This window comes from Amblyomma americanum, chromosome 8 (assembly GCF_052857255.1).
Source record: "Amblyomma americanum isolate KBUSLIRL-KWMA chromosome 8, ASM5285725v1, whole genome shotgun sequence".
NCBI classification, from domain to species: domain Eukaryota; kingdom Metazoa; phylum Arthropoda; class Arachnida; order Ixodida; family Ixodidae; genus Amblyomma; species Amblyomma americanum.
This window is the reverse complement of record NC_135504.1, coordinates 25,773,183-25,799,579: the sequence shown is the minus strand read 5'-3', so window position 1 is coordinate 25,799,579 and position 26,397 is coordinate 25,773,183. Positions and strand designations below refer to the sequence as shown.

The following is a 26,397-nucleotide window of genomic DNA, read 5'->3' as shown; positions in this document are numbered from 1 at the left end:
AGAAGCCCAGGTGGTCGAAATTTCCGGAGCACTCCGCTACAGGCTCTTCAAGTCTGAATTGTTGGAGTCTGAAAGATTGGTTGGCTACTGTATAGCGCTCATTCTTATTCGTGAAGTGCAGTAGATGAACTCCAGGCGAAATTGCCCAAAAAGTATCCACTTTTTGGAGCATAGCATGTGATAACCATTGGCGCCAGCTGGACTTCCTTCACAAATTTTAAATATAAATTCCTGCCAAAACCACAGGTTATACACTTGCTGGTTTCATCATAAGAAGAGATCTACAAGAATGTGCAAATACTTTTATACTCTTCTCCAGCAGTAAACTGTCCCTTTAATGTAGCATTGCAACGATTTTTTTTTTTTCCTTTTCCAGCTGACTGCAGTCTTCATTACAGTCCCAGGCATACTCCATCTGCGATTAACGTTGCTCATCAGAGCCTTGGTTAAAAACCATGCAACTTCTGCTTTGAACCTTTTATCCGTGAGACAAGCATTTATTTGTACACAGATCGTTACCAAATATATACAATTCTGGTTGCTTTATGTCCATCCGTTGGCTTTGTACCATCAAATACAAGTACATAAATATTTTGTTCAGTTTGCAGTGTCGATGCTTTCGCTGCATTAATTGATGTGCCGCACTGTAGAGAAACGCGTGGGGATTCCTAGCACAGCTGGCTTGAACAAAGACCTGGCCACCTGAAAAGCAAAAAGAAAAAGTCGATTGCATTAAGGGGGGACATGGCTTTCAGTCAGAAATAATTTTATGACTACCTTCACAAAATTTAGTATCTTATACACATTTTTCATCTGAATTTTGTGAAAAGGCTGCAAAGTTATGAAAATGTGGCAGAACGCTGGTTCAACATTCATTGCATTCCTATTGATGTGCTACAGGTTAAGACCAGGCTTGTGCAAATAGTGATTTTTTAGTTGAAAGCGAATAGTATAAGTAATTTCCTTCGAATAATTTCGAAGCGAATATTTCGAATACTTCTGGGACAGATACGTTTGAACATCACAATAGCCTTTCTTAAAATCATGTATTTTCCGAACAGACAAGGCCATTACATGAGAAAAACTTTGTCGCACTCATTAAAAAACTGCGTCGACTTTCTGCAAAAATGGCCATCGAATTTTGGGGGAGCCGACCTACATTCGGCGCCGACGTAATTGTGGGGTACGAGACCTAACTATGGGGCCTGCAACTACCGTTCTTAACTGCGGCGGCATCGTCGTGCAGCTGTTGCTTTTAAGCGGTGACTCCATAACACCTGCTAGGCGTACGCATTGCACGCCCAACGTCACCCAACGACAGACGATGGAAAGGGACGTGCTTGTTTAGCGAATTTCACATGGAGAAGAGGAGCTGCAGTCAGTTCAGACTCGTGCTGCACGTCCAAGGAAGCCATGCAATGCGCATGCTCACATCGCCCTGACGACGCCATAAGGCACCAGGCGCTGGCAGGCTGTTTGCATGTTCGCCCCTTCGGGACCAATCAGCATGTGCACACTGGCGGTGCGCGGAAGCAAATCGCATAATGCTAAATCTCTCTGTTGACGTATGCCGCTGTACTGGTTACGGCGCATGCACACCGCCAATAGCACGGCCATATACACCTGGCAGGTACAGATCTGGGCGCCGTGCTTCTGCCTGCTCCCGTCTGTTGCCACAAGCATGTCCAGGCCGGCTCTGGAATATGCTTGGGAGCGCAAGCACACGAAGCAAAGTCGGGGCTTTGGTTGCGCGCGCGCTGCGGTGTCAAACTGGACGTGGTACGCTGAACATTATTCGCTCAAGACAAATATTTCGAAATCTTGAAGACCAAAGTTACCGGCTCTGGCATATGCGCGGGAGCGCAAGCACACGAAGCGGAGTCGGGGCTTTGGTTGCGCGCGCGCTGCGGTGTCAAACTGGACGTGGTAAGCTGAACATTATTCGCTCAAGACAAATATTTCGAAATCTTGAAGACCAAAGTTAAGACAGGATTTTTTCCGCAAAGCACAAATTTTGGTTTTTAATTTTTGCGATGCAGTGTCCATTGGCGAATCTAGAGTGAGAAGAAAATTTTATGCAAGAAACTTATAATTCACATATTTGAAAAACAAAGACACCTTGACCTACACTATAAGTTACGTAAAACAAACAAGGTCAAAATAGATAAAACAGCGGTGAAGAAATCTGCTACACAAGGTGGGTACAGGAAGTGTACCTGCTAACATTAAATGATTAGCCTGTGGACCTGCTAGCGTTCCATTAAAAAAAACTTTCTGCTCATTAATTTATTACAAAACAGCATAAATTGTTCAGTTTCAGTTCTATTCACCAAGAAAAGTAACTCCAAGTGCAGCTTGCATTTCAGTGCGAAAACTGTCTATTTTAAGATACATTGAGCTGAACTTAGGTGAAAGCAATTTTACTGGGAGTGAAATGTCGCAGCTGAGAGCAAATAAATGAATAACTCTGTAAAACCTGAAAGAGGTGGTGGTGCCCGCACACCTACTCGTGCTTTCGCCGATGATGAAGTCTCGCGAGAGGGTCATGATTCCTCTGCTGGTGCAACTTCAGCATCAGCGAGTGCCACTGATAACAGCGCCACCACTCGATAGCACTTCCACTCTGGCTACAGTCGTGGTCGTCTGCAAACTTCTGGCGTACCATGTGCATGCTTGCAAGCTTAGCCTGCTCTGGAAAACTTCCAAGCATGACCAGAGACAAAGGTTTGTACTAAACCATGACTGTGGCCAGAGTGGGAGCGCTATCTAGTGGTGGCGCTGTTATCAATGGCACTCGTAGGTACTGAGGTGGCACCAGCAGAGGAGACATATCCCTCTCGCAAGATTAGAACTTTCGGGCGCAACTATCAGGTGCAACTATCAGGTGCACAAAACGGCAGTTCATGCTTACCGCGAGAGGGCCAGCAGTTAGATGCCGTCCACAGTGTTGGCCAAGTGCGTTGAGCGATGGTCGTACATGGCATAGACGCGGCCATCTTCCTGTGATAGGGCCAGCACATTGCCAGGCCACTTGTAGAGGGTCTCTATGTTGTGCAAGCAGCTACTCAGGAACGCCCGCTTTCCCTGCGGCAGCAATCAAGCTATAATCAACTCACATGACGGCTGTAGAAAAGTTCATTACAATGAGATTGATGAAATGGTAAGCCTGCACAATATTTGATGTGGTTGTACAGTTTTGTTTGGGACTCCATCAAGCAGTGTAGACCAGTTTACCCAAGGATAGGAAGGCACTGTTGTATAGGCTACCTCTATGGGACAAGTTTAGCAGCATTTATATGGTTTGCAGTAAGGTTTGGCGACGTCAGGAGAGCACTGTTATAAACGAGATGCTGCTGGTAGTTGAAGCCATGGATCAAGGTAATATTTAACCTTTTGACACGCTATGGACACAATGTGCACGAAGCGACCTCTCAGTTTTTTCTGAGAGTGTGTTATACCAAGAAGTGATCTCTTTGCGTGATGTGAATCTCACATCGTCATGTCACACGTAAGGTGGGTTTTATGCCATATAGCGAACGCAGTAAATATTTCACGAGACATTGAGCTGGGTAGCACGACGCCCACCATGTTTATGCATATTTTGTGTCCGGCAATATCATGAATTTCTTTTGAACCGTGATGTGCATCTTCGAAACAGTAGTTGATTCCATGATCCTTCAATCGTTTACTTGATGGTCATCATCGTCGTCAGCCTGACTACGCCCACCGCATGGCAAAGGCCTCTCCCATGCCTCTCCACCTAACTCTGTCTTTTGCCAGCTGTGGCCACCGTAACCCCCGCAAACTTCTTAATCTCATCCGCCCACCTAACTCTCTGCCGACCCCTGCTACACTTGCCTTCTCTTGTAATCCACTCCGTTACCCTTAAGGGCCAGCTGTTATCTTGCCTTCGCATTACATGCCCGGCCAACTTTAATATTAATTTACTTGATAAGTCGTGGAATTTCAGTGTTATGTGGGACAGTTACTGCCTCATTTCTTTTCCTCAAAAACCAAAAAAAATCCCTCACTTATGACACTTATGAGACTAAATTTCGTACATCCCAGCAAAATTTAACTGTTGGCATTTTGCGTAGGAAAACTAACAAATTGTCTTTCTTGAGGAAACAAAAAAATGACGTCTGAAAGCGTTAAGCTGCAGATGTGCTCTTCGGCTAAATAGAGAGCCTTTGGCTGCCAAGTTTTCTCTCGCTGATGTGTATGACTGGCAGTGGCTGGGCGCTCAAGTTGATGCTGATGGGAGGAGCTGGTGGCAATAAAAAAAAATTAGGGAGGTGGTGCTGACGACAGAACTGTCGGCTACAAAGCGGATTCCTGTTGAGGTCACTTCTGACAAGAAGAGGCTCTTGAAGCAGCATGCGTGGACTTTCGCACATGCCTGGTGCAGTTAGTGTTAGTCTTTTAGTAAGTGTCGGGCCTCGTTACCTTTACAGAGTCCCATTTAAACTCGGACTAGGCGGCACTTCACACAGTATTGCGACCTTAGCACTTTTCATTTGGGTGCTGGCAGCAGTTTCTGAATGGTGCATAATTGCGAATAGAGGAAAGAAAGACCACTGAGTCATTTGTGTCCGTTGTGTTCAATTACTAACTGGTCCAGCTCAGACTGTTGCCTCTTTTTACTGCACCAACAGTAAAGCCCACAATTCCGCTAAAGTGCACTGTGTGGGCGTTGTGACTGGAGGGTTTTGTAAGCGAAGCAAAGGGGTTCAAGAGGGAGAGGAAACTCGCTGCATGGCACCCCTAGCGGGCACGAGAGGAACTATAATTGGAAGAGGAACTATAACTCAAGTCTGCTGTGGAGTTCTGTCCACATTCAAGACCGCCGAACAGAATTCCTGCGTGACAAAAGGAGACCGTCGTAAAAACTTCTCTTGTTACCTAAACAAGAATATAAATCACGAGATGAAAATATTAAGTTCAAACCCGCTGGGCGCTTGGCTAACCGAGCCGGAGTACCAGGGATTGAACCCAACCGCAGCGGCCCCGGTTCGATGGAGGCGAAACGCAAAAGGCGCCCGTGTGCTGTGCGATGTCAGTGCATGTTAAAGTTCCCCAGGTGATCTAAATTACACTGGAGACCTCCACTACGGTACCTCTTCCTCTCTTTCGTTCACTCCCACCTTCCTCCCTTCTTTCACGGCATGGTTGGGAAGTCAGTGAGGGCAAGAGGGTTCGAGCCACCGTGCCATTCCTACTCACAATGCTTTATCCGTCCTCACGAAATGGCCCCTTTCTGCTGCTGACTGGCGATGCTTAACTGAAAACTGTCTCGGGAGCCCATAGCTCCATGCCGTCGCGGTGGCTCAGTGGTTATGGCGCTCGGCTGCTGACCCGAAAGATGCGGGTTCGATCCTGGCCGCGACGGTCGAATTTTGATGGAATTCTGTACGCTCGTGTACTCTGCGATGTCAGTGCACGTTAAAGTACCCCAGGTGGTCGAAATTTCCGGAGCCTTTCACTATGGCGTCCCTCATAGCCTGAGTCGCTTTGGGACTTTAAAACCCTCTAACCTAACCTAACCATTCCCTACACGACCGAGGGGCCTGTGATTCTGCTCACGTAGTCTATGGTCGACTCGACGAGCAGGGTGTCGGGCACGAGCTGATGGTGCACCCGATACCAGTCCACGGCCTCCTTGAGCGTCCGCTTCATCTTCAGCACTCGGAGCAGCACCTGCAGTACGGCACAGGTACTTTGTTAGTTCGCTCTTCCGAGACTGCATATATGGCCATGTTCGTGCTCTCTTCTGAGGCTGTATAGGAAGGTATTGGCGAATGCCTATTGCCGCAAGTAGTGTTGTACTGTGTTTTATATTTTAGTGCTTATTTTCAGCAAATACAGGCGAACGTTGTCTGGGGCTCGCGGCGAACCGGAAGCCGAACAGTCCGAAACATTCCGTCTGGATGGTATTCGGGTTATCGCCAGTGGCACATTTGTTACTGCTATTCCCTCTGCACATCGCTTTGAAGCCGCGGTGCCAGGACGACGCGACGGAAAGGTGGGAGGACGTTTACGCTTGCAAGGTTGTGTTTGTATGCGCCCTAATTCTAGCTTGAGGCTGAACAGCGAGCAGAAAGAAGAGCGCTTAATAGTCTGCGCTGTACCAGGTTGTACAGATACATACATATACGCCACCTCTTTCTTCTTTCACTCCCACCTTCCCTCACGATGCAGTTGAGGTGTCCACCGAGAAGTGAGACAGTTACCATTCCTTTCATTTCTTGATAACCAATCATCTTCACTATATAAAAATATATACTAGCCGATGTGGCTTAGTGCTTAGGGTGCTCTGCTCCTGAGCCGGAGTATACCTGCGTTCGAACCCGGGCGCATTTCGATGACAAAAGGCGCCCGTGTGTTGTGGGATGCCAATTATTCCTTGGTCGAATTATTCGGAATTATTCAGGAGCCGTCCACTGCGGCACCTCTTTCTCCCTTTCTTCTTTCGCTCCGGTCATTTATTCCTTTGGTTGAGGTGTCTATCGATGTGCGAGACTGTGCCAAGACTGTGCCATTTCGTTTCCTCAAAAACCAATTTTTTTTCACTATAGTATATATAGCACACCTAGAATTCTCGACGTGGCCTCTCTAATGCTTTCGCATTAAAATTGGTATATACACAGCCGGTTTCTCATATTGTCCATAGTGTCTTCTCATAGTGTCCTTTCAGGACACACCACAGTAGCTCAGTGGCTTTAGCGTTTGGCTGCTGATTCCGACGTGGCGGAATAAAATCCCGGCCGCATTTAAAGGGGGTCAAAATGCAAAAGGTGCCCATGAACTGTGCGATGTCAGTGTACGGTAATTAAAGAGCTCCAGGTGATCTAAACTGATTAGGAGTCCACTACGGCTTGCGCATAGCCCTTGTGTCGCTACGAATAAGCCTGCATGGGAGTTAAAAGGGAGTAAGCTGTCCTCTAGTGCAATGCCTTTTAGGGGCGGAGTGTGCTGCTCAAGAGTCGAGGTAGATTTCGATCACTAAATATACGGAATGCTTAGTCTTGTCAACGGAGGTGTATTTCCACTGAGAGCATAGTAATGAGAGGAGGCTTTTAAGTGCAGCACCGGAGGTCCAGAGCCTAGCAAACAGAGGAGGTGGAAACCTCGATTAAAACCTTCGTATAACTGCTAGAACTTCGCATGTCTTGAAGAGGGAATTTGTTTCCATTGCCAACCATAAGTATTCCGCATTTTCAGCTATAGAAATCTATCGCAGAGCTTAGGCAGCATTCTCTGCCCATTAAAGGGAGCACGCTAGTGGGCTTCTTACTCCTTTCGTGTTTAGAGTATGCTCCACCATATGCGGCCTGCGTAGCCCCGCTCCCCTGGGGCGGAGAAGTGCCAGCGATAGCTGCGCCGTAGCCTCTATTTCCATGCTCCTATGCGCGCCGCGCTCGAAAAGACAAAAAAAGCTACGAGACGCCAGTTCGGCTTGGCGTTCGAGAATGGTCAGTCTATGAGGATCAACTATGGCAGGCCGCGGTTCTCGTCTTTTGCGACAGTGGTAAGAAACTGTAGTGCCTATCGTGGTCATGATTAGCTGGAAGCATATCGCATTCTAAGACGGCTCCCTCTCGAGGACGTTGGCTGTTAGACTGGCGCGTGTTCCCCTAATGGTCCGATGTGTCGAGCGGAAATGTTGGTACGGGAGGCTCTTTCAGTCTCCCTCGTGCTTTTTCCTGTGTGTGTCTTTTGTGCGCAATTCGTACCTACAACAGTATGCACCAACTCGCCCAACAAGAAGTTCTTCTTGGTACGGGAACCGTGCGGCAGCGTTCGCTAGAACGCTTGCACAGCGATGGATCTGTGCGGCCACGGACTGTTCAGCCGGCGGTAAGAGGTCAAGGTCGTATTTAGCTAGGGGCTAAATACGACCTTGACGACGCAAAGGCCTTCTCATCTTCTCGCCCGCAAGCGCATCGTCCCGGCGCCGCGGCTTCTGAGCGATGTGGAGAGTAAATCACAGTAAAAACGCGCGTGTTGCCGCCAGTAACGTGGATGCCGTTCGGACGGCATGTTCGGCCTGAGGCCCGCCGCGATTCCCGGACGATGTTTGCCCGAATCTGTCGAGAATGGGTGATAATAATAATTGGTTTTGGGGGAAAGTAAATGGCGCAGTATCTGTCTCATATATCGTTGGACACCTGAACCGCGCCATAAGGGAAGGGATGAAGGAGGGAGTGAAGGAAGAAATAGGTGCCGTAGTGGAGGGCAACGGAATAATTTCGACCACCTGGGGATCTTTAACGTGCACTGACATCGCACAGCACACGGGCGCCTTAGCGTTTTTCCTCCATAAAAACGCAGCCGCCGCATGCAGTCGGGTTCGAACCCGGGAACTCCGGATCAGTAGTCGAGCGCCCTAACCACTGAGCCACCGCGGCGGGTCGAGAATGGGTGCTGAAAAGAATTTTATGCTTACAGCCGCCCGCTCTCACAAAAATCCCTTAGGGCCGCCGCGGTGGCTGAGTGGTTATGGTGCTCGACTGCTGGCCCGAAAGACTCGGTTTCGATCCCGGCCGCGGCGGTTGAATTTCGATGGAGGCGAAATTCTAGAGGCCTGTGTGCTGTGCGATGTCAGTGCACTTAAAGAACCTCAGGTGGTCGAAATTCCCGGAGCCCTTCACTACAGCGTCTCTCATAGCCTGAGTCGCTTTGGGACGTTAAACCCCCATAAACCAAACCAAAAATCCCTTAGGTATAAACAGTTCATACACTTGTATCTATAAAGTCCATTGACTTTCTTTAGAAAAGTTCTATAGAATAGTCTATAGCCAATACAAACCTACGGACAGTCTATAGACTACGAAAGTAAATATCTATAGAGCTTTTCACAAACAAGGTCCACGGGCGCCGCCATATTGAGCACTGGACTTCGCAAGTAGTACAGGAAAGAGTTGAGGACTTAGCTCCCCCGCGTTCTCCCCTCAGCTCAGAAAATGGTGTTCCAAAGAGCCGTGAATAGGTCTGCAGGCAGGCAATAGAGTCTATAACAAGTCTATAGATAATTTATAGGTTCATGGCCATACACTTTTAGTAGACTTCCTATAGGCAATCTGTAGACAATGAATTGACAAAAGGAAAATCTCTAGGAAGGCAATAGTCTATAGACAGTCAATAGGCTTGTTATAGACTCTATTGCCATCCTATAGATATTTACTTTTGCCAATTCATAGTCTATAGACTGAACATTTTCATAAGTGCATAGCGGCGTGAGCTGACCTGCGCGGTGCCGGTGATGGCTTTTCCCCCGCCCGTGCCAACGGCGGCAGCCAGGAACTTTCCGTTTCGGAAGAGGAACACGGGCGCCAGCGACGAGACGGGTCGCCGGTTGGGCTCCAGCTGGTTGAGCGACCGAGACCCAGGGAAGCCCCACACGTTGGTCTGGCCCGGAATGTCGAAGTCGTTCATCACGTTGTTGAAGATGATGCCCGTCAGCTCGGACATCACCGCCGAGCCGAAGCTGCAAGCGCCCCGTATACAGTTGGACGTGCTACATCCGAGAAGGGCCGTTCTTGGGCTGTCATCAACGCATGCATTCAGATAGTACAGCCTGTGTCAAAACGATCTGTAGCAGGGCAGTTGCAGTACCCCAGCAGCTGCGAATCCCTGGAGGGTGATAATAATAATTGGTTTTTGGGGAAAGGAAATGGCGCAGTATCTGTCTCATATATCGTTGGACACCTGAACCGCGCCGTAAGGGAAGGGTGAAGTGGCCGCTTTTCGTCACCCCAGCACAGCGCGCAGCTTTAGGTGTGTCGAGGCATCTCGAACCCTGAAACGTCCCGCATGAGCAGCGAACGTGGGATTATGGGAAACGGAGCCCCTATGATGTGCACTGATTGATAGAAAGTCCTATTCCGAAATGGAAGACACAAGGCCGCTGTAAGGGGGGAGGGGGGGATAGAACGCTATAGTCGCATGTCGAGGTCCGAGTCGGTGTACTGTTCATTTTGCTATGGCTGGACCCAATCAGAGGTGTCATACAATATGCCGGAATCCGTATCCTCGTTTTACGGAGAGGGGCGTTTTCTTTCGTACATAGTTCACAAATGATTTACATTTGATGCGTATGACGTCATACGGTGTGCACATGAATTTAGGTTTTCCTCATTGTCCGTAAATTCATGTGGTTTTCCTCATTGTCCGACCCGCCGCGGTGGCTCAGTGGTTAGGGCGCTCGACTACTGATCCGGAGTTCCCGGGTTCGAACCCGACCGCGGCGGCTGCGTTTTTATGGAGGCAAAACGCTAAGGCGCCCATGTGCTGTGCGATGTCAGTGCACGTTAAAGATCCCCAGGTGGTCGAAGTTATTCCGGAGCCCTCCACTACGGCACCTCTTCTTTCACTCCCTCCCTTATGCCTTCCCATACGGCGTGGTTCAGGTGTCCAACGATATATGAGACAGATACTGCGCCATTTCCTTTCCCCCAAAAAAAACATTATTAGTATTATCATTGTCCATATGGACTCCGTACGTTCCATGTGGTTTCCGTATGAGCTGTACCGAATGATGGGAATCGTCATGTGGAACTTTTCACTAGAGTGTGTTAGGCTTGACATCGAAGAGTGGGGGCAGGACACTTGACAAAAACTGCGCGTTCAATGCTTCGCGTCCAACCGCATGATGACTGGTAGGAAATTAAAATCCGCACTGCATAGCTCGCGTGTCGCTCACATCGAGTTGATGGACGAGACAAGGCCGACGACGTCGCCGTTGGGTGCCGACAGCAGGATGGGCGCCGTGCCCTCGGTCGTGTCGGCGCTGAACTCTTCGGCGTACTGCGATGGGGGCAGCACGGTAGTCCGTCTGATGCGCTTCGCTAGACCGCTGGTGTACGCCCGGTCCGTCAGCGTCATCAGCACCTGCAGCGGGATAATAATAATAATAATTGGTTTTTTTGGGGGGAAAGGAAATGGCGCAGTATCTGTCTCATATAATAATGGTTTTTGGGGAAAGGAAATGGCGCAGTATATCTGTCTCATATATCGTTGGACACCTGAACCGCGCCGTAAGGGAAGGGGGTAAAGGAGGGAGTGAAAGAAGAAAGGAAGGAGAGGTGCTGTAGTGGAGGGCTCCGGAATAATTTCGACCACCCGGGGATCTTTAACGTGCACTGGCATCGCACAGCACACGGGCGCCTTAGCGTTTTTCCTCCACAAAAACGCAGCCGCCGCGGTCGGGTTCGAACCCGGGACTCCGGATCAGTAGTCGAGCGCCCTAACCACTGAGCCACCGCGGCGGGGAGTAAACATTCTCCGGTTGGAGATTCCTCCGCTCTTCCTATACCCTCCTCCTTCCGCGGTAACCATCTTCAGGAACAATCCGCCTGTTAGACATTTCTCCGCTTACGTCATATACCTTGCTCTTTGCAATACCGCACTCCGAGTGGTTCCCATGGCAACCCAGCGGTTGCGTCGACTGTGACGCGAAACCCTAGAACGGGTTCCTAACATCTCTCGCTGTAAAATCCGAAAGCCGGTATCACGGGCCGGTTGTTTGTATCTTTCCTCGCGCTGAAGAAAAATCTATACGCGCGGGAAAAGCGCGCACCTTGTGGTCGGTTTCGTTGTAGTCTCCAAACCAGCTGCGCCGTCCGAAGCCAAACTTGAACGCCTCGGCCAGCACGTGCAGGAAGGAAGCGTCGTCGTGTAGCTCCCGGCTCTGGTACCACTGCTCCACGATGCCTGCGGGGAGTAACACCGTCGCTTATGAGGAAAGGAAAGGCGCCGTGTGAGTGTGCACCTAAACCACGCCATCATGGCGGGGACGAAAGGTGGAAGAGGTGTTGTAATAATAATAATTGGTTTTTGGGGAAAGGAAATGGCGCAGTGTCTGTCTCATATATCGTTGGACACCTGAACCGCGCCGTAAGGGAAGGGATAAAGGAGGGAGTGAAAGAAGAAAGAAGAGGTGCCGTAGTGGAGGGCTCCGGAATAATTTCGACCACCTGGGGATCTTTAACGTGCACTGACCTCGCACAGCACACGGGCGCCTTAGCGTTTTGGAAGAGGCGTTGTATAGTTCAGGATTTCGTCTCTCATATTTCGGTGTACACCCGAACCGCGCCGTAAAGAAGGGATAAAGGAGGGAGTGAATGAAGAAAGAAGCACCGCTGTGGAGATATCCGGAATAATTTCGAGCACCTGCTGTGCGATGCGATTGCATCGTCAGTGCGCATGCGAAGATTGCCTTGAGGGCACCAGATGGCGCCAGGTACCCGGCAGCTGCGCGCGCGCCAGCCGCATTGGGACCAATCAGCGCACACTATGCTAAATGTGTTTAATATTGTACATAAGCACGGGAAATGCGCAAAAAAGGGGAAATTCGCCCGTCCTTGTGCACCCGCCGCGGTGGCTCAGTGGTTAGGGCACTCGGCTACTGATCCGGAGTACCCGGTTTCGAACCCGACCGCGGCGGCCGCGTTTCGATGGAGGCGAAACGCAAAGGCGCCCGTGTGCTGTGCGATGTCAGTGCATGTTAAAGTTCACAGGTGGTCAGAATTATTCCGGAGCCCTCCAGTACGGCACCTCATTCTTCCTTTCTTCTCTCAGCCCCTCTTTTATCCCTTCCCTTACGGCGCTTTTCAGTGTCTGCTGAGGTGAGACACATACTGAGCCATTTCCTTTCCCCAAAAACCAATTTTCGATTTTCGTCCCCGGGTTCGAACCCGACCGCGGCGGCTGCGTTTCTATGAAGGAAAAACGCTAAGGTGCCCGTGTGCTGTGCGATGTCAGTGCACGTTAAAGGTCCCCAGGTGGTCGAAATTATTCCGGAGCCCTCCACTACGGCACCTCCTTCTTCCCTTCTTTCACTCCCTCCCTTGTCCCTTCCTTTACGGCGCGGTTCAGGTGTCCAACGATATATGAGACAGATACAGCGCCATTTCCTTTCCCCCAAAACCAATTATTATTATTATTTTCGTCCTTGTGCTCTGCTTGTACGTTTCTTTTTTTTGCCACTTCCCTCGATTAAGTACGTACGCCCCACTCTCCCAACAACGTGCACTCTTAAATCGTGTTTAATGTTACCGAATATGGCGGCCGTGATGGCGCCCGTGGTGGGCGGCGGTGACGTGACCAGGGTGATGTTGTCCTGCAGTTCCATAGTCACAGCCGGCAGGGCCCTCGCCTCGTAGCTTTTCACGTCCTGTATTTTCATCAGCGACCCTGGAGGATAAGAGGGTGACGTGCTCACTCAACGGATCGATATGCGCGCCAGTGTGTGGCGTGTCATTCCTGCAGAGTCGAGCTGTGGGCGAACCGGAACCTTTGCCACACTTCTTGAAATGCATGCAGGTGGCCCCGCATGAGGCAGCGGCTTATTCGAGGGTGACAGAACAGCGCAGAACAACGACAATAGCGCTTGTCTCTTGTCGTTGGCTCTGCTGTACAGGTACCATGGCAGGTACCTTGACAGCAGTAAACGGTACGCTCCCCGGTTCTGCGGTGTCGTTGGTGTTGGCGGCGTAACACGCAAGAGAAACGAGAGCAAATGGCGCCGTTCGCGCCGAGTTTCTGGCGTCCCTGTGCGCAGCGCAGTATAGTTCCCTGCAGCGCTACCAAAGCTGCGATTACTGCAGAGGCGACGTTCAGAGGATGAGAAATGTAGTGCCATTATATGAATGAGCTGTTCATTTAGAAAGGGAGGCTCAGGGCCGCTGGTTGGGGAATTGGCTTGTTGAGGTATAGAAAAGTAGGGGCTATTGATACGTGAGGGGACGGCATGGGTGGTCTATAGCCACGCTTTACACTGTTTTCTAGAGGCCACTTAGCATATGTGCCAATATCTTCCCAGGTGCCGTTCGCTCCGGCTCTGGTCAGTGCACGAAATTCCTCGCCATCGGTGGGAAAATCATGCTTGGCGACGAGGCCGTCGCGTCCCTTGCGGAACTCTGAACAATGCCAAACTAGGTGGTACAGGTCAGCCCGACACATACAGCCACAGTACGGGCACTGCACAAGGTCAATATTGCCCCCTTGATGCCAGCGAGGGCCGGTAAGCAATTTAAGGATGATGTGTGGCGTGTAGGCGGCATCGGCGATGATCTTATTAATGAAGATCTGCTCATGCCGCGTCAGAGTGACTGAGGTATCAAGGTAACCCGGTGGTGTAACGGCCGTAAGTCGTGCACGGCTCCTTTGTTTGGCATGCTCGTCTTCACGTTAGGACAGCCAAGTTGTTGGACGTATCAGCAGGGTCGTCATAAAATCGACGTATCGGCACATGGGAAAGCGTGCTTTAAAGTGCGCATGCGCCAAAAGTTGTTACGTACGTACGCTATTTCCCGAGTTTAGCGTGCGCGACTCTTGCGTACACTAAAATAACCTTTAGAGTGAAGGCTCCACTCTCCGAGCTGCAACTTTCAAGGTCGTGGGCATTGGCGTTTAACCTTGAGCCGGGCTTCACACGCGTGGCGTCGTACCACGTGACCAGTCACAGCTGGAGCCGAGCTGCGCCGCCGAACCTACGCTGTATGACGTAGCAATGACGTCACGCCATTCTTCGCTATAAATACCGCCGGCTTTGCTTTTGCTCATTTATACTGTTGAACCTCGGCCAGTTTTCCAACATGGCGGCGTGCTTCGAAGGAGGGCTCCTCGGTTGAAGCGAATTCGTTCTTCTCACGTAAGTTTACTTGTCATAAATGAGACATCGGGCTCTCGTTTTGTATCCTGTCACCTACAGAAAAATCCATGAGCGATAAATTTTATTTCTTTCTTCGAGTGACGATTCTGCCGCTACTGCGCTGTTTCTTCGCATGTGCAGATTTCCTTTAAGCGGCTTTCCCGCAGAGCTTGGAGCATAATGGGGTGGGCTTTCGCGCAACTCTGCTCTCTGCGGGAGCATTGCACGAACATTAGCACCGACTCAGTCGGAATGCCCTTTGGCGATGATTTGGAAGCAGAAAGCGCGGGGCTGGCCACAACAATGGTTCAAAAACGCGTGCTACCGACATGGTAACTAAAAAAATGGTTAGACTAGCGAAATGCCGGTGGTATTTATAGTGAAGAATTGTGTGACGTCATTGCTACCTCAGCGCAGGACGTCACATCAGGCGATGCGAATCTCAGCTCGAAAGATCAAAGGTCAAAGGTTACATGACCGCTGGTCAGTGGTCATGCTAGTAAATTGGTCGCTAGAGATACCCCCACGCCATACTTTGTATTATCATGGCTATGACAGAATGAGTAAGTCCTAGTTTGACCTTGAGAGGCTCTGAAGGTCAGCGACGAACCGATGCCAACTGAGAATTTGTATCTAGCGTACAGAGCTTTCACTCTTCATGAAAGACACGCGCTAGTTACCACGTCGGCATCCGTAAATCAACTATAGCCAAATTAAGAGCCTTAGCTGCTACCAAAAAACGCGTTGCCGGACTATTTGGTGCGTGCTGCTCCAGCGCAAACTGTAAAGGCACGCCGCGGAGCGCACAGTATACGGGACGGGCTCTGTACTCCAACAGCGCCCTCCTCGACTGCTTTCATATTTGTGGGATTAAAAATACGTGAGGTGGAAGGAAATAAGAAAACCTTCTTCGTCCTCCTGCGAGGCGAAGAACTGGCTACGGTACCCCTTACAAAAATTTCTCTAGACAGTCTATAGGCTTCTGTCTATAATGTTTGTAGACTCTCTATAGAGAAACCCTGGAGAGCAGTCTACAGGCAATGTAAATACAGTATACAGTCTAAAGACAATTTATAGATTTATGTTTTAGTACAGACTTTTGCCTATAGATATCTATAGGCTATGAATAGACAAAAGGAAATATCTATAGGAAGGCAATAGAGTTAAAGAAATCTATAGACTCTATAGACCATTTTTGTAAGGAGTAGCTGCACCGCGTCTCTCCTCACAACACAGCATTCGAGGCCACATGGGCCGCGCATTCCCAAAAGCGCCCGTATATGGACTGGTCACGTTGCGCTGGGCTGTTCACCGCGACCGAAGGAAGCGACGACAGTCCGGGGTGCGGGTGTACGCACCGATGCTGGTGATCTCCGCCAGCCAGGCCTTGGCGTAGTGCTCCTCGTAGAAGTATCCCGCCCGGCCCTGGCTCGCCAGTTCATACAGGGTCTGGGCCATCTTCTCCTGGCGGAGCTTCGAGCCGGCCTTGAGCGCCGTGCCGCCGGGCTTGAACACCGTCCTGCAGACACGAACGCATCTTACGCGCCTGCCCTCACAACCAAACAGTGGGTGCGTGTGTACTCGCAAATGGTACAGAAAATCCCAGTGATGGCAAGGAAAATAGGGCAACGTCATCAAGCCGCCTTATGACGCACACAGCAGGCCGAGCACCGCCACTTGAGAAAAACCTATACGTGCATGTCGCCTGCTTGCTTTGTGTGTGTGTGTGTGTGTGTGTGTGTGTGTGTGTGTGTGTGTGTGTGTGTGTGTGTGTGTGTGTGTGTGTGTGTGTGTGTGTGTGTGTGTGTGTGTGTGTGTGTGTGTGTGTGTGTGTGTGTGTGTGTGTGTGTGTGTGTGTGTGTGTGTGTGTGTGTGTGTGTGTGTGTGTGTGTGTGCGCACGTGCATGCGTGTGTGTGCGCGCGCGCGCTCGCTCGCTCACCACTGGCTGACCTCCTTGTGGCGCCAGTTTTCCCGACAAGACTCGCGCCAAAATTGTGAAGCAGCTCTTTATGGTAACCCGCCGCGGTGGCTCAGTGGTCAGGGCGCTAGGCTACTGATACGGAGTTTCGGGTTCGAACCCGACCGCGGCGGCTGCGTTTTTATGGAGACGAAACGCTAAGGCGCCCGTGTGCTGTGCGATGTCAGTGCAGGTTAAAGATCCCCAGGTGGTCGAAGTTATTCCGGAGCCCTCCACTACGGCACCTCTTTCTTCCTTTCGTCTTTTACTCCCTCTTTTATCTCTTCCCTTACGGCGCGGTTCGGGTGTCCGCCGATATGTGAGACAGATACTGCGCCATTTCCTTTCCTCAAAAACTGATTATTATTATTATTATTATTATTATTATTATTATTATTATTATTATTATTATTATTATCATCATCTTTGTGGTACAGCGTTCCGGGCGTGTCATACGATTTCTCGGTGCATACAGCTTACAAGTGTTAGTCACGTTGGAGGCTAGCGTGCGACGGGGATTCGAACCGACGACATATATACGCACCTTCAACTGTATGCCTTCCCAGACTTTCGCATGAAAATCGTGATGCAACCATTCGTCGTTCGCCGTTCCGGGTGGTGTCATACGCGCGCGCGTGTGTTACGCTCGAGCTGATGCACCTATAGTCTCCGCCAAGAATACACGGCCCAAGGAATTTACTTTCGGGACATGCTGCAGTGTGGCCCGTTTTGCGTCGTCAGCGGTAAGAATCTGTCGAAACTGGAAGGAGCCCTCGTCATCGCCCCTCTGTAGCTGAGGAGGGCGTCCGGGGCTGCTGCTGCGGACGTAACCGCCTTCCAAAAAAATTACGAGACACTGGCAACTAAGGTGTTGAGATGCGAAAGCCGACCATTCTGTGACAATTTTCACTATACCGTGACGACTTCCGGTGGATGTGACATCACACCGTTCCCGTGGCTGTGTCGATACCCAAATTATACATCTTTCGGTGATCTTAAGTATTAATTACGCTTAATTACACATTTTTCCATCTAACCTGACACAAATCCGACGTTTTTCCTTCCATTCTGTGACAATTTTCACTAGGCCGTGACGACTTTTGGTGGATGTGACGTCACATCGTTCTCGTGGCTATATATATATCGACGTCTGCGCTGTTTCGACGCAATTCCGACATTTTTGCTTATTATAATTAACTAATTACCCTACAGTCATCAAACTTGGCTTCTAGGTTTTTTTACCTCCTTTATCGGAAGCAACCATTATTTTTCTGCTATCTTTTTTAGTTCCCGAGTTAAACGTGTGACGCCCTCTGCGAACAGACGACAGTATGAGACATTAAAGGTTGTCACCTTAAAAAGCCATGATTTGGGCCAGCATGAACTTTGGGACACAAACGAAGAGAAACACGTGGAACACGGAACACACTGCTGTTCCACGTGTCTCTCTTCGTTTGTGTCCCAAAGTTCATGCTGGCCCAAATCATGGATTCATAACAACTGGCCCAGAAAAATGCCATTTTGCCTTAAAAAGCACGGCATCAGAGTACCTGAGCGCCCGGCTGCTGCTGATGACGTGGTCATGCAGGGCGATCATCTGCGCCACCGCCGGGCTCACTTCGAAGCCCTTGCTGGCCAGGTCGATGGCCTCCTTGAAGAGCGCCCGCCAGGGGACGTTGTTGCCCGTCAGCTCGAGCAGCTTGGCCAGTCCGCGCATCTGGCCGGGCACGGCGATCGACAACACGCCTGCGGGGCCACAACTTATATACCGCTGTACTGCTCTCTTTAAGATGTGTCTGGCTTCGAGAGAAGTGTCCCGTACACGCGCTCGACATCAGCACCGCATCACTAAGTCGAGACGCTGATAACGCATTTTTTACAGACACTAGATGGAGTCGACACGCCAAAGGCGCCCGTGTGCTGTGCCATGTCAGTGCACGTTAAAGAAAATTGAAAATTGCTTTTTAGGGAAAGGAAATGGACCCGCCGCGGTGGCTCAGTGGTTAGGGCGCTCGGCTACTGATCCGGAGTTCCCGGGTTCGAACCCGACCGCGGCGACTGCGTCTTTATGGAGGAAAAACGCTAAGGCGCCCGTGTGCTGTGCGATGTCAGTGCACGTTAAAGATCCCCAGGTGGTCGAAATTATTCCGGAGCCCTCCACTACGGCACCTCTTCTTCCTTTCTTTCACTCGCTCTATCCCTTCCCTTACGGCGCGGTTCAGGTGTCCAACGGTTCAGGTGTCCGTTCCCCCAAAACCAATTATTATATATATATTAAATGGCGCAGTATCTGTCTCACATACCGGTGGACACCTGAACCGCACCGTAAGGGAAAGGATAAAGGAGGGAGTGAAAGAAGAAAGGTGCCGTAGTGGTGGGCTCCGGAATAATTTCGACCACCTGGGGATTTTTACCGTGCACTGACATCGCACAGCACACGGGCGCCTTAGCGTTTCGCCTCCATCGTGCATTGTTACACAGCTGCCGTTGTACTCCCTCAGTGGCTTGTACAATGCTATTGTAGCTTTCGCCATAAAAAAAAGAATAGTCGGAGACTCACTTCGCACAGATGAGTTTCCGGGCTTGTAGAATGACTTCGACGCCGCTGATGGCGACTTTTCCCGACCGTCCACGAACCATGTCTTTCCGGTGGACCTGAATATGGACGGGCATTGAAAGACGCCGCGGTCGACTGAGGCAGAAAAAGATAAAAAGATTGGACAGCGACACAAACGTCGGCGCTGCGCTGAGGCATCGCGTAACGCAACGGCCCGTTGCTCTTCCCGTGTCGAGCTCTCTCGACCAATCACTGAATTCTACCGGACACGGTGCGCATTGTGCTCACAATCCGGTCGGCAGGTTGTGAAGAGACAAGGTTGTGCGACCTAGGTGGCTCACCTGCCTCCTAGGTTGCTTTTAACGCGACAGCGTTAAGGAGCTCGTGTCGCAGGAAAGCCGGTGTCATCGGCGTCTTTGGCCGTGAGCGAAAAATGGCGCATCTCTGTGGGCACCTGAACCGCGCCGTAAGGGAAGGGATTTTCCTTCCCTTACGGCGCGGTACGGGTGTCGAGCGAGAATTGTGAGACGGGCGTCATTTCATTTCCTTAAAATCAATTTTCATTTCAATTTCCTTACTTTACGGCCCGGTTCGGGTGTCCACCGAGATATGTGAGACAGGCGTCTTTTCATTAAAAAAAATTATTTTCATTCTCCTTATATTACGGCGCGGTTCGGGTGTCCACCAAGATATGTTTCCTTAAATTGTCAGGGCAAGGGGTCGCACCGAAGGACGATAGCGTTCCGTTCCGTGGATTCCTTGGCAATGCTGCAGCACGCTGTCGCGTCCTGCTCTTAAAGGCGAAGCTTGTGTCCTCCACCCGCTGCGATGGCTCAGTGGTTAGGGCGCTCGACTACTGATCCGGAGTTCCCGGGTTCGAACCCGACCGCGGCGGCTGCGTTTTTATGGAGGCGAAACGCTAAGGCGCCTCTGTGCTGTGCAATGTCAGTGCACGTTAAAGACCCCCAGATGGTCGAAATTATTCCGAAACCCTCCACCACGGCACCACTTTTCTTCTTTCACCCCCTCCTTTATCCCTTCCCTTACGGCGCGGTTCAGGTGTCCAACGACATACGAGACAGATACTGCGGCATTTCATATCCCCAAAAACCAATTAATATTAAGCGTCCTCCAATTTTTCTGGGTTTTCTTGAAGCGAAAGCTTCATTATACGCTAGGTAAAGCCGATTTCGCCGTGTGTTGCCTGCTGACGTTCAAGTGATCCAGAGGTCAAGTGTGACTATAAGCCTGGCCATATGTGGTCCACCATGGTGTCGCACCACTTGACCTTTCGATTCGCCGGTAGAGGGCGGTAGAATAGTCACGTGACAATCGCGTGATGTCGCGCGATGGAAACTGCCGCTGTGACGTCAGCCTGAGGGGAATAAGTAGGCCGCAGCGTTCATTGGGTGACCAACCTGTCGCGATCAACTTCCAAGGTGGCATGGTGGGCGCGCTGCATGGAGGAAGGAAAACTTCCTCCATGTCGCACTGTTTATAGACAATGTGCGGAGCGCACTCAACGTTACAGACGCCAAACCGCGTCTAGTTTCCCGATACACCGAAGCTTTCGCTCTCCTAACCAGGTTCAGCAGTAGTTAAACCGCAGCTAATTTTCGTGGAATTTTTGGTCATGGTCAAGGGCGCAGGATTTTGTGCGACAGCAGCTCCTTAACGCTCTCTTGTAAAAAAAACAAACTTCCAGCTTGATAGCGTGGTCACGTGGTTTCATGCGGGTGCGCGGTGCAGCCATCGTGTCCACTTGTTCGTCTCTCTAGTAAGGGCGCCAAAAATAGGGAGTTTTCGAGAGGCGTCGCGTGTATATACGCACTTTCGGTAGTAGAGGGCCACCATTCCGCCTCCCGGTCCGCAGTACATGGGCATCGCGACGCAGCTGCATAGCGTCAGGGCCACGGCGGCGTCACCCACGGTACCGCGCTCTCCGAACACGCGCCTGCGTGTCACCAGGGGTCGCATTAACAGTCGACTGAGGCTGGTGGAACGACTGGGCTGCAGTTGGTGTCTGGTCTCGAAGATACGCCAACGCAGATAGTTGGAAAAGACAGACGAACGTAGGACGAAGGCAGCGCTAAACTCACAACAGACGTTTATCAAAGAAAATTTGCGGTGTTTTAGCTCTGGTTAAACCTGGAGTGACGCGACAGCTACAGCTGGCCGCGCGGAACTTGGTCACGTGACCAACCACGTGATCAGCCGCGCCGCCGGCAGCTGCTCCGCACCACGTGACAGCGTGGCGGCGCCGCCACGCTGTGTGCGCCTATGCTGCGCTTATGAGTCGACGCGATAGCGCATGCCGTTTGCGCGTCATCTGATGCTGATGCAACTCTTCAGAATTTTTTTTCACAACATATCCTTTTGTGAGGACGACGATACACAGCGATACTTAGCATCACAAAACATTGGCTTTCCACTCTGAGCACTTTAACACATTTGTATGCAGTTTTTAATTTTTTTTTCTATTTTATTAATTGATCAATTACACATTCTAAATTTTCTTAATTCTCATCATCAAGCATTGGCTTTTTCGTTCTGAATATTTTGACATTGACATGAGCATTTTGAACCCCCTTATCGCAATTTTTCATTTCTTTTTTAATCAATTACGTACAACGATTTCATTAACTGCTCATCGCCTATCGCACACCAGTCACTAGAACCACAAATTACCATGACACGATTTTTTTGCACAGCCTCAGATTATCTCCGACACGCGGTGCCGACTACTACAGTAGTATACGCCGCCGGCTTTCCGACCGAACGAGCTGTATAGTAGTAGTAATAGTAAGTGGTTTTATTAAAATAATAAAAAGGAAGGAAAAGATTTTTGCTAGCTCCGGCATCTGCCATCGATACTGAAACACCTGAGCTGGGGCAGCGGAAGTAAAGGATAGCAGGCAGAGTGGAGAAATGAAATGAAAGAGGTGAGGGGACAGGAAGAGAGGATAGGGGGAAATGTAATATACACAAACTATTTACACAATTAGAAATGTGTAGAGGTTGTGCGTGATTAGTTCATGATGGAGCAAACCTGTTTACGCTATCGCGTAAAAAAATTGGTCACCCGAGGTGGTAAGGATGCACGGGTGATCTAAAGAACGGTTTTGCGTCAGCATCCAGCCCTTGCCCCGGTCGTAGAATGAAGTGCATACTCTTTCTGAGTAGTCCAGAGTTATTTATTTTCAAATACTGCAGGCAGCAGCGCTGCCCAAGCAGGAGAGGGTTACATGTGTTGCAGTAACAATTCCGCAAAGATGTTCACATCTGACGATTCGGCAATCAGTGCTGGTAAACAGTTCCACTGGTGCGTTGTGCGGGGAAAATACGAATTCTGATAGAGTTTGGTACTGGCGAAATAAGGACGTATCACCTTGGAGTCGTTTAGTCGACTTGATCAATGGGGTGCTGCAAAAATATAGGTGTCACGTGACAATCCCGATTTGTTGCGATAGAGCGAACAAAAGAATTTTAACCTGGCAACTTGATGGCGTACATGACGAGGCTCCAGGTTGAGCTGACTCAGCATATCGGTAACAGACGGAGTTGACCGACAGTCAGTTAAAATAAATATCTGCTATTTGTCCTTCACTTCGTGGCACGTATGTGCGAAATATTTTTTCAGTGAACATCAATTGTTCTTCTACCGCTGTTTTGCGTCCCAATTGAGAATTAAGCGTGACAGTTTGGGATAACTGGTTATCTAATTGTTTTTAATTGTTTTTGAGGGGAAAGGAAATGGCGCAGTATCTGTCTCATATATCGTTGGACACATGAACCACGCCGTAAGGGAAGGGATAAAGGAGGGAGTGAAAGACAGAAAAATAGGTGCTCTAGTGGAGGGCTCCGGAATAATTTCGACCACCTGTGGATCTTTAACGTGCACTGACATCGGCACACGGGTGACTTGGTGCTTTGCCTCCATAAAAACGCAACCGCCGCGGTCGGGGTCGAGCCCGGGAACTCCGGATCAGTAGCCGAGTGCCCTAACCACTGAGCCACCACGGCGTGTAACTGGTTATCTACTGACTGGCATTTTAACGCGCACAGAGGACGGGGCGTGAAGACACGCATAAAGGCACTACCGACTAGACTTTCAAGGCCCGTGACGTCATGAGGTGGAGGCGGGTGCGCATCGCCGGCATTAACAAGATCGCCGTATTGCTCTGGCGCAAATGACTGTGAACGCGGCTTTCGCACTAGCCCGCTTTTTTGTGCCACCACCTGCCACAGTCGCTTCCAGATAACGCGCATCACGTGACCAGCGGGAGCATTTCGGCTTTCACTTCGAGTCCAGCTCATTACATTGCCACGTGCCTAACGCGCCGCGCGGCCTCCACGCTTAGTCGAAACGACGTCGAAGCGGTGGCTGGCTCTCGAGGCGCTATGGCTCTGTGACCTGGACCCTGGCACTCTAATTAAAAAGTTCTCAGTCTTGGGTTCTCCCCGACGCCTACCTGCACGGCTCCTCAAGTCGTGACAATATTGAGCACAGGCCACAACGTTCAGGAGGATCCAAACAGGATATGTCCTGAGTCCTCATAGATTACATGCATGCAATCTCGAAAGGAGGATTCGAATTGAAATGCCAAAATAGCGACGCATCTGAAATTGCTACATATATGAACATATACTTTGGGCATGCAAGGGCAAACCGCCGCCCAAAGAACTGCTACGAGCTCCCTCACAAGAAGCATGGAACGATTTATTCAAACCTGACAATAAGACTCTCAGTTCCTTCTCGCAGGTTGGCCAGAGGAAGTCACTCCCAAATGGGAGTCATAACCCTGCATGGCCACCTAAACAACGCTATATAGGTATATACACGTGACCGTGGGCACACATCAAGGATTGGGGGCACCTCCATAGCGACAGCAAGCGCAAAAAAAATTGCTGTGGTTTAGCTCTGGTTAAACCTGGAGTGACGTGAGAGCTAAAAGTCTGGCCGAGTGGAACTCGCTCAGTCGAATTGCAAAGCCAGTCTTTCGCCGCTCCGTTTCGCTGGGCGTTCCTTCTTCGTCTTCGTCCCTGGACGTGGATTCACTCTCACCCCCCTCTCCCAACTCGGTTCCGCCGGCGCGCCGCGCCGCCTGCACCAGGAGCTGCTCCGCACCACGTGACCAACCCCGGCGCCGCAACGGAGCTCAAGGGGTGCCACGCTGAAGGCTTGAAATACTAGCGTGGTGTAGCTCTCGCTACAAAACAAACCGTGTACCCTAGCAGGTAGGCATTTTAGTGCGTTAGTGCGCTAGCACTTATAGTGGTCATTCCCTGCATTTAGCCTTTGTGTGTCTGACTGAAGCCGGTTTTGCGGCAGGCTGCTCACCTGCCACCCGGGTGTCGGGCAACCTGCCCACCGTGTCAGGTGGCAGCTAAATTAACCGTGAGAGGTTGCTCGGGAGGAGCAACCCAACCCAAACAACCCAAGTCCCACCGATGGTAGCACCGTGGTTGTTCACGTGGTGCAGAGCAGCTGGCGCGGCGCCGTGGCTGATCACGTGTTCGTCACGTGACCAAGTTCCACTCGGCCAGCTGTAGCTATCGCGTCATTCCAGGTTTAAACAAAGCTAAACCACCGCCAATTTTTTTTTTTTCCGGCACGGACCTTGCGACTTCGGAGCACTCCTTGACGCTGACGGCGGCCCAGCTGGAGAAGTTTGCCATGGGCACATCAGACTCCGGCGGCCGCGTGACGAGCACGGCGCGCGTGAGGCGGCTCCACACGAAGTAGAGCAGTGACAGGCCCGCCATCGAGGACACCATGAAGGGAAGCAGGTTGCGACGGACCTCGGCACGCCGCGCCGCGTCCAGCTGGGCACGCCGCTCTGGGGTCCGCCAGCTGGAGAGAAGTTGCATCCGGGGATGGTTCGTATTAAAAAGACAAGTGCAGGAATGCGAAAACATTTCTCTTACTGCTGCCGATTATGTTGCTGCGTGTTGGTTTGTTTATGAGTGAAAGAAGAAAGGAAGAAAGAGGTGCCGTAGTGGTCGTCTCCGGAATAATTTCGACACGTGCACTGACATCGCACAGCACACGGGCCTTTGCGTTTCGCCTCCATCGAGACGCGGCCGACGCGGTCGGGTTCGCACGCGGGTACTCTGGCTCAGTAGCCGAGCTCCTTAACCACTGAGCCACCGCGGCGGGTAATCATCGATTCCAATCACAATTACCGATTACCAACCACTATATATCTAGGATACACTGCACGACATATTACGCCACATCATGCTCATGCACACCATTTGTTTCAGTACAATGAAGCAACATAACACCGCCTTTTCATTCCACGCAGCTTCTGATGCCTAACTAGCAATTAATATATGTTTAAATTACTAACATAAGTACACACCCCAAACACACGTTACTAAGTCATACACGCCACAAAGCGTTCACCGGGTGCCCTGCGCTTGCACCAACGATCCTTAGTGACCTAGGCGCTGCGTGCCGCCTGGCATGCAGAGGGCCTGCGTTCGAACCCCAATGCTGGCTATTTTTTTCTATATTCTGATCTCAAGAATTCTGGAATTCTTTCGACTGACGCCGGATTTTCAGCAGAACGAGGTTCTAATGCTATCGCGTAGTAATTTTAAAGGCGAAAGCCTTGCTAATATAATGATAATAATTATTCCCATTACGAGAAATGTGGCGGCGTTGTTAGTGTGCGCACTCGCAGAAGATGCAGAAAAATCGCAGCGATTGAAAGAAAAATAGGGTGACATCTCTTCAGGTCATCAGCTGGTGGCTAGATGTTTCCCCGTATGTCTCTAGAAGTGGCGACTGGACGCAGCGAGCAGAAATGAACATACATTGAAATGCGTAGTGTTCACTTCCGGTCTTTTGATGTCACTTCTCCCCAGCCAATGGGGGCGAATTTTATGACCGACTTTTTTTTTTGTCCCGTCTTAGAATTTAGGAGGCAAGAGGTAATATTTCCCCTGCAAGATAGCGTTCACAGGCCCGGCGAGAGTCTTTGACAACTGTTCTCGATTTTGGATCAGCGGCAGCGAGAGCTATTGCAACTTCCTCCGCTCGCGTTGAATTTCAGGCCCGAAAGGATAGCCCATTATATTCATTCCCTGGTGGACCACGGCAGCCGTGTAGAACCCCGCGGGCGACGGCCTTGTGATGTCCACGCAGTAGACACCCTGTTTAGATCCATATTGCCTCTCAAGCGCGCGAGTCTGCGCTTGTCGTCTGCACCGGGATGTTATCC

General features: G+C 50.4%; 2 protein-coding genes across 3 annotated transcripts in view; one reads left to right on the top strand and one right to left on the bottom strand.

Moving 5' to 3' along the window:
* Window positions 1-607, top strand: part of LOC144101175 (mitotic spindle assembly checkpoint protein MAD1-like) — a 28,401-nt gene extending 27,794 nt beyond the window's left edge. For both annotated transcript variants that reach the window (XM_077634226.1, XM_077634225.1), the window contains exon 18: window positions 377-607. The gene's annotated coding sequence lies outside the window, so the exon portion shown is untranslated. The remainder of the gene's footprint in view (window positions 1-376) is intronic.
* Window positions 596-21,154, bottom strand: LOC144101176 (scoloptoxin SSD14-like). The gene is made up of 11 exons (XM_077634227.1): window positions 21,000-21,154; window positions 19,172-19,266; window positions 18,162-18,357; window positions 16,012-16,172; window positions 13,057-13,194; window positions 11,579-11,712; window positions 10,703-10,890; window positions 9,247-9,487; window positions 5,584-5,697; window positions 2,912-3,084; window positions 596-702 (listed from the first exon to the last, which is right to left on the bottom strand). The coding sequence occupies exons 1-10, from the start codon at window positions 21,143-21,145 to the stop codon at window positions 2,929-2,931; spliced, it is 1,569 nt and encodes a 522-aa protein (XP_077490353.1). The 5' UTR covers window positions 21,146-21,154; the 3' UTR covers window positions 596-702; window positions 2,912-2,928.
* Window positions 21,155-26,397: the final 5,243 nt, after the last annotated feature.